Source organism: Strongylocentrotus purpuratus, unplaced genomic scaffold (assembly GCF_000002235.5).
Source record: "Strongylocentrotus purpuratus isolate Spur 01 unplaced genomic scaffold, Spur_5.0 spur5_scaffold_10, whole genome shotgun sequence".
Classification (NCBI taxonomy): Eukaryota; Metazoa; Echinodermata; class Echinoidea; order Camarodonta; family Strongylocentrotidae; genus Strongylocentrotus; species Strongylocentrotus purpuratus.
The window spans coordinates 4,098,138-4,115,966 of NW_022145595.1; the positions used below are offsets into that span (position 1 = coordinate 4,098,138).

The 17,829-nt window shown below is 37.3% G+C and overlaps 1 protein-coding gene across 1 annotated transcript; it reads right to left on the reverse strand.

Moving 5' to 3' along the window:
* Positions 1-3,092: 3,092 nt before the first annotated feature.
* Positions 3,093-15,455, reverse strand: LOC577225 (dynactin subunit 4). The gene is made up of 11 exons (XM_777466.5): positions 15,300-15,455; positions 13,331-13,580; positions 12,618-12,661; positions 10,888-11,063; positions 10,208-10,317; positions 9,250-9,359; positions 8,477-8,550; positions 7,914-8,076; positions 6,631-6,737; positions 6,004-6,082; positions 3,093-5,199 (listed from the first exon to the last, which is right to left on the reverse strand). Exons 1-11 carry the CDS (start codon positions 15,426-15,428, stop codon positions 5,062-5,064), a joined length of 1,380 nt encoding a protein of 459 aa, XP_782559.1. The 5' UTR covers positions 15,429-15,455; the 3' UTR covers positions 3,093-5,061.
* Positions 15,456-17,829: the final 2,374 nt, after the last annotated feature.

Sequence of the window (17,829 nt, forward strand, 5' to 3'; positions counted from 1 at the left end):
ACAAATGTTATACTTTGAACCTGCATTTTGGAAGGCATTGGCGTAACCCCCCCCCCCATAACATTGATTAGGGGTGACATGTGCAGCTAATCGGCATTGTGAGGGGGGGGGGGGGTACCAAATGCAGGGGCGGTGATTTCTTGCCATGGGGCGAAATGTGAGAAAACATAGTGAAAGAGAGGGGAGAGGGTGACTGTGCCCATCTCCCCCGCGATCAGCGCCCGTCTGCATCTTGTCAGTGGTCCTACTGGCCTAGCTGATAAGAATGTCAAAAGTTTTGGAGAGTGAGAAAAGTCGATTATTTTACTGTTGTTATAAACACCTCGTGATTATGTGATTATGCCTGACCCCTCCAACAAAATATTCTGTGATCTGCGGTACACCTATCTCCAAGGTAAGGGTCAATGCAATATAACACACTAAATACACATACACGACGTGCATGTTCTGTAATATTAACATGATTTATTCACATAATTGCGACTTAATCAATATTTTTCTATTGGCATTACAGTTGAACTAGGTTAATGGTGATTATTTTACAAACGAGTATTCGTTTGTGTCACGTCTATTATTGCTGTGTTGTATCTTTCTATAAACTATGGAATTTTATTTTAACTGTTCTGTATAAACGTTATGCTTTTTGATGTAAATATGTTCATGTTTATTCAGGGCCTCATGGAAGACCACTACTTATTGGTGAATGGGCTACCCTGACAAAAGATTAGAAATAAATATATAAAAATAAATAAATGTACCTCGAGACTATGGCGAATCTTCTCATATGACTACCACAGGGTTTCCTTTCCAGCTGATCTAGCTCAATTCTGGGGATTGGGGCACTTTAGGGGCGCCGGCAGGCACTTCCCACCGTCCGGCAGTCGTCATATGTGTATCTGTGGACTCTGCCGAACAATTTCTCATTGGTTTCATGGGGTTTCCTTTCCAGCTGATCTAGCTCAATGTTTTGCCCTATTTGGGGGCGTCTGGCGGGCACCTTCCACCACTCAAAACGTCTTGCATTCTCCATTCATGTACCTCGAGACTACGGCGAATCCTTTCCAGCTAGATTGACCCCCCCCCCCTGGCTCCCGGACTACATATATGTCCGTTCGTTTTAGTACACTTCTATGATATTCTCATCATTCTCTTGAACACACAATTACAAAATGTACAAAACAAACCAACAAAAAAGGTGGAAAGAGTATATACACATTCACATATGCAAACATCTGGACAATTTCCCGTTTTGGGTAACAATTCTTGCTCGTTTAAACAATGCCTCCCCTTCCCCCCCCCCCCAAAAAAAAAAAATCCACGAGAATGCATGGAAAAGTGATCCCTTCTTACGCCAAAACATTATCTCGTGCTTGCAAACACAAAGTCAAACTGAAATGACACCACCGGGGCTTCGAGCGAGTACTTTAGTTATTCAAATAAAATTATTGAGCATTCATACTGACGAGTATGCCAGATTTATTAAAAATCATTTCCACCTGTCGAAATGATGTTTGGTTTGGGGGCATGTGACTTCACCTAATGAGCAGTCGAATTCTAAATAAAACATGTTTCACTTAAAGACCGTCTGCACTAGTTTGGCCAGGGGGATTAGACCTCCCTGCAAGGTCACTGACAGGTGGTAACAGTTAATCTCATCAAATCAGCTCTCAATTAACATAAGAAAAAAAGGATCGTGGGGACTAACAGGCACCGATTAGGCCTTGCCTGCCCCTTGTTTGCTATATAGAGGGCGCAAGTAGCTATATGTAGTGCAGTGGGGCTTTACATAAATTAACCCTTTTTTATAGATTTATTCTGTGAGGAAAATAGATTTTTAATTTCATGTTTTTCCTGTGTCCTTAATACAGTAGTCGCGCTGAACTTGTAAGCAATCTAGTTTAGTGAAATTGCAAATTCATCATTGAAAATGTACTCATAATGAAAATCACACTATAGATCACCTAAACGAAATTGATGGTTATTTCAATAATGTCGATTTTCGGGTGCTCGCCCCCCCCCCCTTCCCATCGCTTCATACAAATATGCCCATGCCTTTATTAGCCAATACTGATTCAGGGACTGTGTTCAACTATCATAACTAGGATTATTGTCATCATCATCATTCAGCAGCAGCAGCATAACAGTCATCACCAGCTCCATCATAATCACCATCATAATCAACATCACCATCACTATCACCACCATCTTCACTATCATCATCAGACTACTTCCATCATCATCACCATCACCATCATTACATCACCATCATCATCACTATCAGCATCCACATCATCATCATCACTATCAGCATTCACATCACCATCACCACCATCATCACTATCATCATCATCACTAATCACTATCATCACATCATAATCATTACATCACATTACCATCATCATCACCATCACAACCATCATCACATCATAATCACCATCACCACCCCCATCACCATCATCATCACTATCAGCATCCACATCATCATCACCACTATCAGCATTCACATCACCATCACCACCATCATCACTATCATCATCATCACTATCATCACATCATAATCATTACATCACATTACCATCATCATCACCATCACAACCATCATCACATCATAATCACCATCACCACCCCCATCACCATCATCATCACTATCAGCATCCACATCATCATCACCACTATCAGCATTCACATCACCATCACCACCATCATCACTATCATCATCATCACTATCATCACATCATAATCATTACATCACCATTATTATCAGTACATCACATCACCATCATCAACACCATCATCATCATCATCACTATCAGCATCCACATCATCACCATCACCACCATCATCTCTATCATCATCATCATTATAACCACAACCATCATCACATCATAATCACCATCACCATCATCACTATCATCATCATCAGACTACCATCATCACCATTACATCACATCACAATCATCATCACATCATTGTCATCACTATCATCAACAACTCCATCAATCATCCTCCTCCTCCTCCTCAAACCCATTATCCTATCAAATGTTACAGTTTGATGATCTGAATACTAAAATAACAACTTCTCATACAGGATCCATTGACATTTACCGCTTTACTTTGATAATTTTATTTTGCACATAGGACAGCTATTTTCACATGCAATAATACATTAATTTCATAAACTTCAGATATGGAATGATAGTAGGGTAGATGAACACGATTCCTTTTGCGTAATAAATCAAATGACAAAACTTTATCAGTTTCGTAATCGTTTACAATGAACCAAAACAAAATCTACTTCTGTTGCTTTAATCACATACATAATGGAGCACTTGAGCTGTTCTACATGAGTGCAATGCATGAAAATCAACACACAAAAATCATGTTTAATGTAAATTAATCATTTGTAAATTATGAACATGCTCTCACAATAATCATGGTTTTGACAAACTTGAATGATATCTAAACTATAAGGGAAAAAAAGTATCATTCTTACAAATTTTTTAATATATACATCCCATGATTACTTGGTATTTCTTCCTCCAACAAGATTCTTACATGTTTTATAGCACATTAACTGCAAGCACAGAAAATATAAATATGTAGATGGTCATATTATGTACACTTTTAATGTCACATTTTCTCACGTATACATGTATTTACTTACAAATGGCAAGATGTGATATGTCTTAGTTTATTTTACAAACCTAAAAAGGATAACTAAATTAAAATCCTGTTTATCGGTACATTGATTTTGATAATGTGTTTACACTAGTAAATGGGTGTACAAAGTCTCACAAGGGTTTGTGCAGGAGTGATCCAGTAAATGTAGTCATCTTCAACTGCCACACATCCTTTGGAAAACTCCTTTTTCAGATACATTGAGATGGAATAATTAAAGCAAGCTAGCTTTCATCTCATTTTATTATAATGGGATAACATTATATTCTAATACAGCACTAGCATCAAAGCACTACGAGGTACTGTAAAGTCTGCACATTAAAAGCATATGGGTTGAGTGCCATTGTTATATATAGTCAAAGGTCAACTAGGTAGATAGGATTTGTGTATTTAATATTTTTATGGGAAATTACAAATACCTATGGTGCATGAATATACAAGTAAAGACTTTAACGGCTTATAATGACAGGTTATGTTCTCAAGACACCTCTTCGCTCTTCCAAGTTGGTCTAGTGAACTTTAAACTTAATAACCAGCTAGCATTGCACATTGACTCTATATATGGCTACATGGTATCTGATATTTAAAGGTAAAGACCAGTTTTGGTAACGCCCCCCTCTCAAAAAATGAAATGGAAGCTCTTATTACCAATTTTTAGACTTATACTTACTAAGTAAGACAAAATCGAAGTAAAATACTTACTGATAAGCATTGTGACGTCACACGGTCAATCAAAAGTAATGCGCAATTGATGCATTGCAATAAATGTGCGCTGATATAATTGTACGCAGGTTATAATACTGCGTAAGAAAATCATATGCCTGCCAATCAAGGCCTCCAAATAATTGGCTTAAGTCTGGTATGGAGTTGGCTTAGATTAAGAGTAAAATACTTAGCCAAAAGTGTGAATTGAATACCATAATTGGCTCAGTATTTTATCTAAGCCAAATACTAAGTAAAAAGCTTAAATTTTGTACTTAAGTATTGAATTGAATACGAGCCCAGGAGACCAAGATTGCCCTTGAAATTGTGTTCTACATGTACCTCCAAGAGAACAAACACCATCAGCAGAGCTGAGAAGTTCTATGGCATATGCACTTGTGACTCATGTTTAGTGGGGGTGTATTTTGTACTCTTGAATCTGGACCTAACGCTGTTAGACCTTGTCTTAACCGATAAACCCAACCTAAAACTAAATCATAATCCCATCTCTACAGCTTTGATATAATGAAACCCAGAATACATGTTGTCTTAGCATGTTGGACCATCAAACGCTAAAGGTTGAACTATTACTCAGCTCTCATTCTCCTATTCGCTGACCAGGGGACCGATGTCGACAGTGACCTCATGCTCTAGCCATACAGCTGTGGGAGAGCTTCTCTCCTATTCGCTGACCAGAGGACCAATGTCGACAGTGACCTCATGCTCTAGCCATACAGCTGCAGGAGAGCTTGTCTCATCTTGTGAACTATTGAGGGCTGGGGCAGTATTTTTGTACTTGTACTTCAGCGTGAAAACAACCTAAAAAAACAAAAAACAACAAAATGAAAACAAAATGAAAGTTTCAGGGTCACCAATGATGTCTTTGCTGTATTATTCAAAATGATATTAAAGCACAATGAAATCTCTTGCATATATTTCACCATGATGCATCAAAGTGAATTATATTCAGTTTGAATTCTTTAAAAAAATTGAAATCATTGCAAAACATCAATGGCAAATAATATGCACACATTAAACTTTGAAGGAAATATTTTAGCAAAATTTTGTGATAATGCATAACTGTAAACAACATTCTAAAGACTAAATGGGCGTGTTTGTGATGAATGATCGTTTGACCTAACGCATCCGTTACTGCTGATGGATAGAAACCATTTCTTCTATGCATAGGTATTTCAATTCAATTCAATTCAAAATCATTTTATTCTTGAACATCAGATTGTACATTCGTAAACAATTACATTTGTACAAGAAAAGGAGGACAACAAAAAGTATACACTTGAAAATAGGAAGCCTATTTTTGCAATGGAATTTATGAATATTAATAAGGAAGCTTAGCAAAATGAAGTGGGACGAAAAGACGAGTCCAGAATGCATAAGGTGTTAGTGATGTTTGTTAATTAAATGTTTTTACTTAAATATATCAATGGAAATCTAGGAAATATTACATCTAATCGAGACAGAAAATATATCTACCAGCTCCATAACCTTATGTTGTGGATCTAACTCTACATAAAGAAATTATGATCTTCAACAATCATGCGTTCAGGATGCATCTTTTTGTGCCACTGCATTTCGATAAGCTACCAAAGGAATCAAACTTACCACAACATTGTCAGTTGCTCTTTGTGGAATGACCTTGAAAAGCACACCAAGCTTGTGAGCTTTACGGAATTGCACATATCTAGGGAGCAAAAAAGATCGGGCTTAATTAATTCAAAAATAAAATAATGCACTTTCAACTTAGTCAGAAACAGAGTACAAGGACATCAATAGACTATCTTCTTTATTGGTTACAAAATCTAGATTTCAGACAAAATTACTGTAAATATGAGTTCAGCTGCTTTTCGCAAGCTTTAAAAAAAAATTAAATTCTTATTTTTAGATAGTTAACATTTACTGGTGACACATATCCTTTTTACTGCACCATAAACAAGTTCAACCAGCTTTTTTTCTTGAAGTACAATTTAAAAAAAAACATTTCTAGAAGACCAACTTTACATCATCTGGTGCCAACAAGATTTTAGGAGACAAAGTTGTTGCTACATACATTGTTCCTATTTTCATCTTGATAAAACCAAGGTTCCATATTATCTAACTTTATTATACAGAAGCCATTTTTGAATTCAACAAGACGACCCATTAGTCAAAAAATTATTTGATACACTTTTGAAATTTGGGAAATTAAAATCCCCTACGACACTGAAAAGCTTTAAAGAGGAGCACGCTTACTCAGTGTTGTCGTTGTAAGCATCATACTGGATGTCAGCCGTACTGTCATCAAATTCAGCAGTCGGGTCCTTAGGCCCAAGCATCAGCTCATCTTCAGGAGGGATCACCTGAGAAAAATTATCAGACATTTAGAATGGAGAATTTTGTGTAATAAGAAAAAAAGGTACAGCTCATGTTACTAAGAAACACAAAAAAAAAATAATGAGAATGTTGACAGTACCAATATTTTTTAATGCCACAAATAAATAGAGAGAGAGAGATAGATGGATGGATAGATAAAGAAAGGAAGAATTCAACAATCAATGAAATAACCAAATGAGTTGAGGAACAAAAAGTTACAGGAAAAGCTGAGAGCTAAAGGACAGTGGAGCCTTATGGAAATCAGCTTTTGCTATTAAACAGACAACAGAATTGTGAGGACCATTATCAACAAACATTAGCAGTAGCGGACGTGTCTTCATACTTCTTTGGGTTGGATCTTTCAAACCTTATAGCCATTCTCTTTTCATGGGATTTGCTAACCATTATGATCCTCTCTGAGACAGACAAACAAACAAACAGACAGGCAGATGGACAGACATATAGACAGACGGACAGAGAGAGTTTAGAGGACCATTATCTACCAACCTGTGCAGTAGCCTGTGTGTCTTCGCTCTCCTTTGGGATCGATCCTTCAAACCTGATAGCCATTCTCTTCTCATGAGGGTTGCTAACCATAATGGTCCTCTCCGAGACAGACAGACAGACAGATGGACAGAGAGAGTTTAGAGGAACATTATCTACCAACCTGTGCAGTAGCCTGTGTGTCTTCACTCTCCTTTGGGATCGATCCTTCAAACCTGATAGCCATTCTCTTCTCATGAGGGTTGCTAACCATAATGGTCCTCTCCGAGACAGACAGACAGACAGATGGACAGAGAGAGTTTAGAGGATCATTGTCTACCAACCTGTGCAGTAGCCTGTGTGTCTTCGCACTCCTTTAGGATCGATCCTTCAAACCTGATAGCCATTCTCTTCTCATGAGGGTTGCTAACCATAATGGTCCTCTCCGAGACAGACAGACAGACATATAGAAGAACGGACAGAGATAGTTTAGAGGATCATTGTCTACCAACCTGTGCAGTAGCCTGTGTGTCTTCGCACTCCTTTAGGATCGATCCTTCAAACCTGATAGCCATTCTCTTCTCATGAGGGTTGCTAACCATAATGGTCCTCTCCGAGACAGACAGACAGACATATAGAAGAACGGACAGAGATAGTTTAGAGGATCATTGTCTACCAACCTGTGCAGTAGCATGAGTGTCTTCGCACTCCTTTGGGTTCGATCCGTCAAACCTGATAGACATTCTCTTCTCATTAGGGTTGCTAATTATCAGGGTCACGATGCTCTCCTTGCCGTAGTGGAGGTTGGGTACCAAGAAGATACGCACATCGGGGATGTGTTGGCTACAATAAAAAGAATAATGATAATAAAGAATTTCAATGTTTGATGGGTGTTGGAATTAAGGTAAGATTGCTGTCAAAAGATTGAAATTAATACAATTCGACATTGTAGGAATCTGCACACAGAGATACTATATAAGGAAGGGATAATATATCCACAGAATGATAAATGTACTTATCCTTGTCTATTCAATTAACTTCTTGATAAGATTGGGACATTTTAATAACCAGTATCTTCTTTTATTTCCACTCTCTGCTGTTTTTATTGTATACTTTTAATCTTCCATTATTTTCTCCTTCTTTCACCCCCTTACGCTAAGTCAATGTCCTGCTGATATCTCTTTACAGTTGAAACAAAATTGTCAACAACAATTATACAAAATACAACTAGATTGATTCTTACATTGCAACAAGCTGGATCTTAAACTTGATAGAGGATGGATTAAACTCCGGCTTGCTCAGGTTATGCTCACATTCCTGAATGGGTAAAAAAAATAAAATGGAAGAAGGTAATCAACACCATAGCCTGCCATCACGGAATCTTCAACTAGATGGTGAATTGCGTTTGGTCTACACCCAGCCCGTCTACTATTCACATGGTCTAATAATCATTTCATCTGATGACCATTTAGGCTAATAATAATCATTTGGTCTAGTTTCCTTACAGTAAAATCTTTAATTAGTCTACTACCATTTGGTCTATTGCTCATTTAGTCTAATAACCAGTTTCTCCTATGCCCATTTCATCTACTGGGAATTAGACCAAATGATAGGTAGACAAAATTATCAAAATGATACTGTTTTTTTTTTCCTCTTTAGGTTGAAGGTTGCAGCAAACCCAAGCCCCCCCCCCCCCTCCATCAAAACAGAAGTCTTGTGTTTATACAGTTAACAATTAATTATTCATACCCTTACAAAGTTTTGTAATTTTTTAAGTACGGTATATGAAAAATTAATTTGTTCCTATTTATTTTTCTTAAAGATGTGACATATCAAATCTTACATCTAAAGGTATTTATTCAACCAGTCCACCTTTCATTCCTGATTTAAGGAGAAGACAAAAAAAACATCAAATTTACAAGGGGTATGAATAATCCAGTTGTTAACTTATAATCCAGGTGACAAAAAACTTGAAGTCCTTTCTGCGGGAGTGTGCAAATGTTTGGACAAACTTACCCTGCATCTCTGAGAGCGTTTGATGAGCAGATGCTTGTGCCTAGGGTACATCTGTTCTACTGAGACACAGTGATGATCTGGGTGCTGTAAGCGCTGTCTGATTGTACAAACTAGACAAAAAGAAAAGAGGAAATTCATTAAAGAAAAAAAAATGAAGTGATGTACATGCAGTTGTTTCTTTTGAAATGTTGAAGCAAAAAAAATGCTATGATATTTAAGTCAACATCTTCTGTGCAACTATTTTAAAGACTATGTATGGAATTAGTTTTTTACAGACGTGTATCAATCAGATATGATTATTTACGTCTGGGGACCGACCTTTAACGTCACCATCCAAAAGACATGACTCGGTTTCAAACCTGGGTCGCCTGAGCTAATTTGTAGGCAAAAACAGAGAGCTGACCAAGTTAAACTGCCGCTAGACCAACTCACATACACTGTATCATTATAAATAAATAATATGAGCCAATTTTTTTAAAGATCTAATTTTTCCTTCATCCTCGAATATAGGTTTAGGCATGAATTTGTTGCTTTATTGTTAGCCTTTCACTTTAAATAATTTCCACAGAACAACTTTGACAACATATAGATCTGTCTCTCTTTCGGAAACAAAATAAAAGCTATTTCTAGGCCAAAATCATAATAGAAATTCTCCATTCTTTGGTGAGAGTTGCTGTCTCTTGGTTGAATGGGGTTAAGATACATGTACATGCAACGATGGAACAACAGCATAATACAGTTTACAGGTCTTTTCTGTTATGCTAAAGACAGAACAATCTGGGGAACCATAATCAACATGATCACAAAGGGTCAGCCATATGCCATAGAGGTGTCGTGGACGAGTGGATATTCAACCAGACTGTGGATCACAGTCTGAACTAGCTATAAGAACTAGCTATTATTATTATTATTATACATAACCCATTGCAAAAAGACAATGATCTGATGCTACACATACTTTTCTCCAGCACGACTGGCTGTGTCAGTATCTTGTTTGGCAGGGCATCCACTTCTTCGGAAGCTACTGCTGGCTCGACAGGGATGATGGTTGCTTGCTCGTCTTTTAGCCTAATGAAGAGAAATAATACCACACAAAATATAAAAAACGCAATATCAAGAAAAAATATGAACAGGTAATTTGTCCACATCAATGCAGGCCTTAAGACAATTATGTTCTCCATTTCATTCTCGTCAAAGAATATCCTTTTTCGGGAGGAAATCTTTACAGCTGATGTAATAGATCAGGGACTGTATTCTGAAAACTGCTACCTTCTATAGAGAAGAGTTACAAATTGATATTGCATGAAAGTGACCCTTTATAGCTGAAAAGTAGATCATCATATCTCACTTTCTTGTTCACCCCTTCTCATTTTATCAATACAGTGAGACAATTTGAAAGGAAAATCCCCAAAACACACAAACACTGGAAATGGAGGAAGAAATGAGGAAGGGAAAACAGAGCATATAATAAAGAAAAAGCATAGCAATGATTAAAACAAATAAATTAAAAAATTAAAAATAAATAAATAAAATACAGAAGTAAGCATCGACATAGATAGATGCATATCCAGACATGGAAAAGCTCTTTCTCGTAGACTGATAAAAACACCACAATAATAATAATTCCTAACTACTTACGCCAATCCAGTGAAGGAAGAGAGAAGAGCACTGCTCCTTCTTCTCCCTGGGGCTCCAGGGGACAGGTATTTCTCCTGGAGCCTGAAGTACGCTCGTCTCCTGGTGAACTTCTTGTGCTCCCTCTCCATCTTCTCCTGCTTGGCAAGCTGGTGGTAGTAGTCTGACAAATCTGTGATCTGTGAAGAATGACCACATCCTAAGTCAAATTTAACTCTAAGTTGGACTTAAACATTATGGAGAGCCATTCGTAGCCTTAAAATAAATTATATTAAAAAGCAAAATTTGAAGTATTTTAGACTTTTCATAAATTCCACATCAAGAACATGAAATCTCCTTGCCAATAGAAAATATGAATCAACATTTTATGCCTTATAAAACAACTTTTACAAGATATTTTCAAAACAGCTTTCCATATTTGTTAAGTGCAACTTAGGATCTTTGTGAAACACCCCCCAGGAAGTTAAGACTTTTGTAACATGTCTATGAGCACTCATACTTATGCCATTCTATACATATGTCAAACCAACTGAGGACCGATTGATTTTTTGCCACAGGGGTAATACAGTGAAAAGTGTATATAAAGACCGCTCAAGGGAAACAAAAAATGTGGTCTTTATAGGCAGGTGGTCTTCATGTACAGGTTTCTTCAATACAGGTTTCAATGAGAAACCATATTTAAGGGAAACAAAAAATGTGGTCTTTATAGCCAGGTGGTCTTTCTATACAGGTGGTCGCTAAAGCAGGTTTTTACTACAAATAGAATAGTTTGGTAAGTCTGCAGTCTGTATACATGGTGTTAGTCTCCCCGGTGTGACTGGGGTACAGGTCCAAGGTTATTTTGTTTAACCTTGCACCACAAAGTACATATATGTGTCTATTGTTTGCAATGGGAGAGCCGAGAATTATAAAGAAACAAGGGAAACGCTCTCGGCGGTCTCGCCTGCATTACGCAATTCGATATGATGAAAAATTGAGGTTGGAACATATTTTTAGGCAGGGTGGCCCATTAGCAGGCCCCGAAAAATGAAATACTCTGAATATAATCAGCATTTTGAAGTGAATATGGACTTAGAATCATGAACAAATAACAAAAATTGATTCATTAGTTCTCAAGTTGTGAAAACATAATTTAAGTCTACTGACCTAAAATGACCTTTGACCTTGTGACCTGCAATTTGTGTCATATGATTTGTGATACTTGATAACCCTTGTGTACAAGTTTCATGGAATTTGAACAAACACTTTTGAAAATATGCTAAAAATTCAAAATCTTGATGTTGATGCCACAAAAAAATCTAAGTTTGTTGACCTAAAATGACCTTTGACCTTAACTTAGTGACCTGAATTCTACTCACATGATTGGGGATACTCGATTACCCTATAGTCCATGTTTCATTGACTAAGGACTTTTTCTTTTAAAATTATATCAAAAATTCAAAAACTTAACCTTAGGTTAAGTTTTTGATGTTGATGCCGTCACCGCCGCCGCCGCCGCCACCGGAAAAGCGGCGCCTATGTCTCGCTTTTTGCTACGCAGGCAAGACAAAAATGATTGATGAATTATACATGACATGACAGTTCTACATGTACATGTACTGTGTAAACATAAGATGCTTTCTAACTCACACTCACCAAACTAAGGTTCATCACAACTTGCTGTAGCTTTGATAAAATTACACTATTTTGACAAGTAAAGTTATTTAATTCATAAAATAGAAGAACCAACATACCCTTCTTGCACCAGCATTCTCAGGCTCCAACCAGGGTCCACTTGCTATAGATGAAAAGAACAAAAAAGAATTGTTAGGGTGATTATTATACTCTCCTAATGTAAACAAAACTATGGAGAAAAAGCTATTGTATTGAAAAATTTATTAAAGCGATTTTAAATTTTCAAGATATTGCCATGTTTTGTTTAATTTCCATGCTTGTATCTCCTGGCATCAAACGCTATGTAGCAATGCAACAATAGCCACAAAGCATAGAGTGCAGATATTTTGCCCTTTCTGTTCGTGCATATGGTAGCTTTTTGTAGGTTTCTCAAGTTATTGAGCCAAATCACTAAAGTAGGACTATCGTACACTATTATCTGGAAGAAGGTACTCGGAAATGAACATGGGTGATTGTTATAAATGGGTTAAAGCACTTTAGGCCATTACAAAAAATGTAAATGTTTAGCGTCCCCGCCCGCTTCCTTTTTGGGGGCAGCCTTCAATTTTTTTTTAACATTTTTTTTTTATTGAAATTTTTTTTTTAAAGAAAAAAAACATGAAAAACACTGAAAATGGATAGTCTATTTTTGATTAAAAAAATGAAACAAAAAAACGTCGGCGGCTATCTTGAGAAAAAAAAAAGGGCCTCCTCCTTCCTATTTTTCAAAAAAGCAGGACGCTAAACATGTTTTTGTTTAAATTTGGCCTTAATCAGAAGTTTAGAACCTCACCTGAGTCTTTATCAGGCATTCCAGCATCCCTAGAGCTCCACCTGCACAGTCCACAAGCCAAGTAATAAGCCTTCTTGGTGGTGGTCTTAGTAGGGTCCCTGGGGTCTGGGACAGCCACGCTGGTGGCCCGGTGGGACAGGGTGTGCTGGCAGCTAGGGCAGTCTAAACAGTTCCCGCAGCGGTTCTTCTTGGACTTGGCCTCGGCCGACGGCATGTTCTCCAGGCAGTTTGGGCAGTAGTGAGAATCCACCTGGGTAAATGTCAAGAGCGAAAGTGCAGAGGTTGTAATATGAACACTGAACAGGTAAGGACTTTCTTGTCTGTTCAGAGATAGAAAGGCATGAACTCTGTGTTAAAGTTTATCTGGGTCCAAACATACAATGCTTTCTCTTAAAGCCACACTGTCCTACTTGTAGCTACTTGCTCCCTCTATATAGAAAACAATGACTAATCAGTGACCTTTGGTCCCCCATGATTCTGTTTTTCTTATGTTAATTTAGAGCTGAGTTGATGAGAATGAGATAACCAATTTTCCAGTGACCTTGCAGGGGGTCGAATCCCTCTAGTACAGATAAGCTTTAAGAACATTGCATCATTTATCATTGCAAAATGGATGTGCCCTATCCATTTTTACTTTGCATGAAATTTCTATTAATATTTCATTCAAATTTGTTGTTTGCAAAGAATAAGAAAGTTAAACTGGCTATCAAAATATAGGCCATGTAGACCTGCTGTACATCTAAATATTTTTGCTTTATTGTGAAATATAAACTTTCATTGACAGATCAAATTTATATATAAACTTTTTCACATCATTTTGTATATTTTGATTTTTACAACTACAGATATCTTTAAAATCTATTTTGCTGATACAATTCACAGATATCCTGGTTGTGATTCCTAGATAAAAACAAATCCTGTCATAATACTGATTACTTGATTCAGTATCATTTTGGAATGTGGTGTTGTTGTTGTTGAAAATATTTGTTGATTGCCTTTTAACGCCTCTTGAATTTAAACATTTTAGTCTTAAGGGCCAAAACATGCGAGAGCCATTATGGATTATATTATGACAATGGGATAAAAATGGGTAAAGCTACAATACATGTCAAAAAAGATATACACTGTACAGTTTGAGCATTACTAGATTTGTGTGCAGGAAAAAATATTAAGAAACGCTCTATTGATTCTCAAAACTCTCAGACACCAATTAAATGACAACTGATGACTCCTAAATAGCAGCAAAATGAATTGAATTCAACCCGCCAACGTTTATAAATAAATTGTTAAAAAATTTAAATCGGAAATGTATTGTCAATGCTGGCAAAGAGCTGATTTGTATTGATTTTTTGGTCACAGTGCTAGCTGACGGGGGAGTGTTTCAAATGCACTGAGGCAAACAACTTGAAATTTGGCCAAGAAGAATCGGAAATTGACCGAATACCGGGCGCGCACGTTACCCTAGATCTATCAAAGTTTCAGCATTAGTCTATATTCCCCCATTTTTTAATATTTTTTTTTAATGCATTCTGGGCTCCTACTTCAATCACAAGTTTAACTGGTGTGCTTCGAACAACATTGTCAATGAAGACAAATGACATGAATGGAAAAAACATAATTTAAAAATATGAATTTTGTATTAAAATGACGAGTGGCAATTTTATATCTGGAAATTAACTTGAATAATAAATTAATAAATGTCGTAATAGATTTGTAAAATCTCTCAGCATCGTGGACTTATATATTCTGATGAATGGGTTAAATAAAACGGGAAATGCAAGAACATTGCAGAAATGAAAACTATTCAAGATTGAAAAAAAATCCAACATTTTTTCTTTACGTGTGGGACCACACGCAACTGGGTGAATACAATTATATATGCAAATTAGCCGCTGGTGTAAAAGAGGGTGTTTCCATCTGGTCAATTAATATGAATCCCTCCCTACCCGAGTAAGTTTAAGATACTCACCTCGTGGGAGACACATTTTCCACATCTTATTTTTAAGCAGTGTTTGCAGAAATAAAGTTGCGTGATTGGAGAACGAGCATTGCAAGAGCACAAAATTTGTACTCTTTGAAGTTCCAACTTGGCAGCCATTTTTCGCGTAGATGATCTAGCTTGTAATGTTTCTGCCGATAGAGGGCTTGTGGGCGTTTCACGAAAAAACTTAGAATTATCTCAAATTGAAATGATTGAACAACTTCTCCGTTTTGGGTCGGTAACATTTATTAGTATAATATTGTCAACTAGAATATAGAAAATAGTACAAGTCCCTTTTTTTTCTAAAATAAGTTCTCCTTCATGTTTATCCCTATTCTTTTATAAGTCAGACCTTTTGCTATGAATAGCAAACCTGATTATACATATTTCAATTTTAAAGAGTATTTATTTTAAGAGTTGTAAAAGATTTATAACCTAAAAAATTACTAAAATTGAAGAAGAAAAAAAAAATGAAATTACAACGGAAATGTAAATTATGAATACATGATACGCCGAAATGCGTCAACACCCTTACACAAATATGTATTTTGGAGAACTAGAGTATATGTGCATAAAGGTAAGGAAATTGAAAAGTGAAAGTGAAATTTAAATGAATTTAAGTAAATTTGCACTCGCGTTGGTTTTTCGAAAGTATCCGCGATGATATTATGTGTTTACAATAATTTGTACATCATTAAAGCCAATCATTATTTTTTTTTCTAGTAGGCCTACTCCGTGATGTATCTAAGCGGAGCCTAGGGCTACGCTCCCACAAACACCCCCTAAAAAATGAAGGCACAGAAAACAGAAATTGAATATTCCTGGCAGTATTCACGCCGTCATGGGACTCTCCGTCTTTTCTTCTGGAGGGGAATACCCCCCCCCCCCCCACTTCCCTCTAGCCACTTGTATCAAATTCTGGATATGCCACCGTTGGTCTGGACAATGCTTTAATTAGACTATTGACAACCAGGGCAGCGGTTTATAACCCAATTTTGATGAAAGGCTACAACACTATTACGATGATTAAACGTGTTCAGTCAATCATCCAAGCATTATAATACACGAATATATTATTATCAAAACGAACTCATCATATTATCATTTCCTCGGCGACTCGAGGGAAACGATATTCAATGCAAATATCAAATGAACCTAAATTATTCGACTCCGTGGATCATTTCTTTTTAATTTGAATGTCTGCATTTCTATTGATGAAGTGCAAGTGCTCCAATATTCATCGCTATCAAATTGCTGAAAAGGGGTTTATTGACTGACCCGAGATGGTGGCGTAGACTTAACCAACTCTCCCTCCCTCCTTTCTTTCCCCTCTTCCTTCTCTCTCTCTCTCTTTCTTTCTCTCTCTCTCTCTCCATTTTTTTTTCTCTCTCTCTCATCTTAACTCTCTCTCTCTCTCTCTCTTTCTCATCTCTCTCTCTCTCTCTCTCTCTCTATAACCCTCTCTCCCTCTCTCCCTTTCTCTCTCTTATCTCAACTCTCTCTCTCTCATCTTAAATCTCTCTCTCATCTCAACTATCTCTCTCTGTCATCTCAACTCTCTCTCTCTCCCTCTCTCTCTCATCTTAACTCTCTCTCTCTCTCTCTCTCTCTCATTTCAACTCTCTCTCTCTCATCTTAAATCTCTCTCTCATCTCAACCCTCTCTCTCTCTCTGTTATCTCAACTCTCTCTCTCTCTCTCTCTCTCTCATCTTAACTCTCTCTCCCTCTCTCTCTCTCATCTCAACTCGCTCTCTCATCTCAACCCTCTCTTCCTCTCTCTCTCTCTCTCTCTCTCTCTCTGTGTGTGTAAGGAGAATGTGGGCGTGAAGGGGGTGGGGCGGGGTTTTCATTTTATTGATGCAAAGGCTGTGGTGTGTTCTAGATGACTTGTCGTCTATCGTGTAGCTTCGGGGGAGGCAGTGATGGTGGTGTGGTCGAAAACAAATTTAAGGGATTTACAACAGTCGTCTGGCAGCTACGCTTGTCGTCAGCGTTAGCCACAAAGATAATGTCCTACTTTTTTGTTGCATTCAAGTGTCTCCTTTCGCCTGTTTAAAACGATTTTACCTTCTAAATTTTCGTTTCCTTGTCTCATTCTCTTTCTCTAGAGTCTGATCCGATCTTTCCTCAGTATGTGCAAAGGATAATAGCCAGGCATCATATCAAAAGGGCCATACAAATTGCAGGAGTGAATACAAAACGTCGTTCACATTCAAGTCCATTGAAGCATCCCATCGTAACTAAATTAAATAGAATACATTCTACAATGGGCTTGATTACACATAGCTGGTATGCATTCCTAAGAAGGAGCATTCAATGGTCAACAAAGACAAGCGTGATTGGGCATAGAGCTCTATTCCGTTATTTCTTTCTTTATTTATCTATTTATTTTGTCAGCGGTCTATTGATCCTAGGTATTGGGTGCCTTGTACAACCACAGTGGCGGATCCAGAAAAAACCCAGGTAAAAACACGTTAATTTTACCCTTTTTTGGAGACGGGCCCCCTCCCCTGGTGC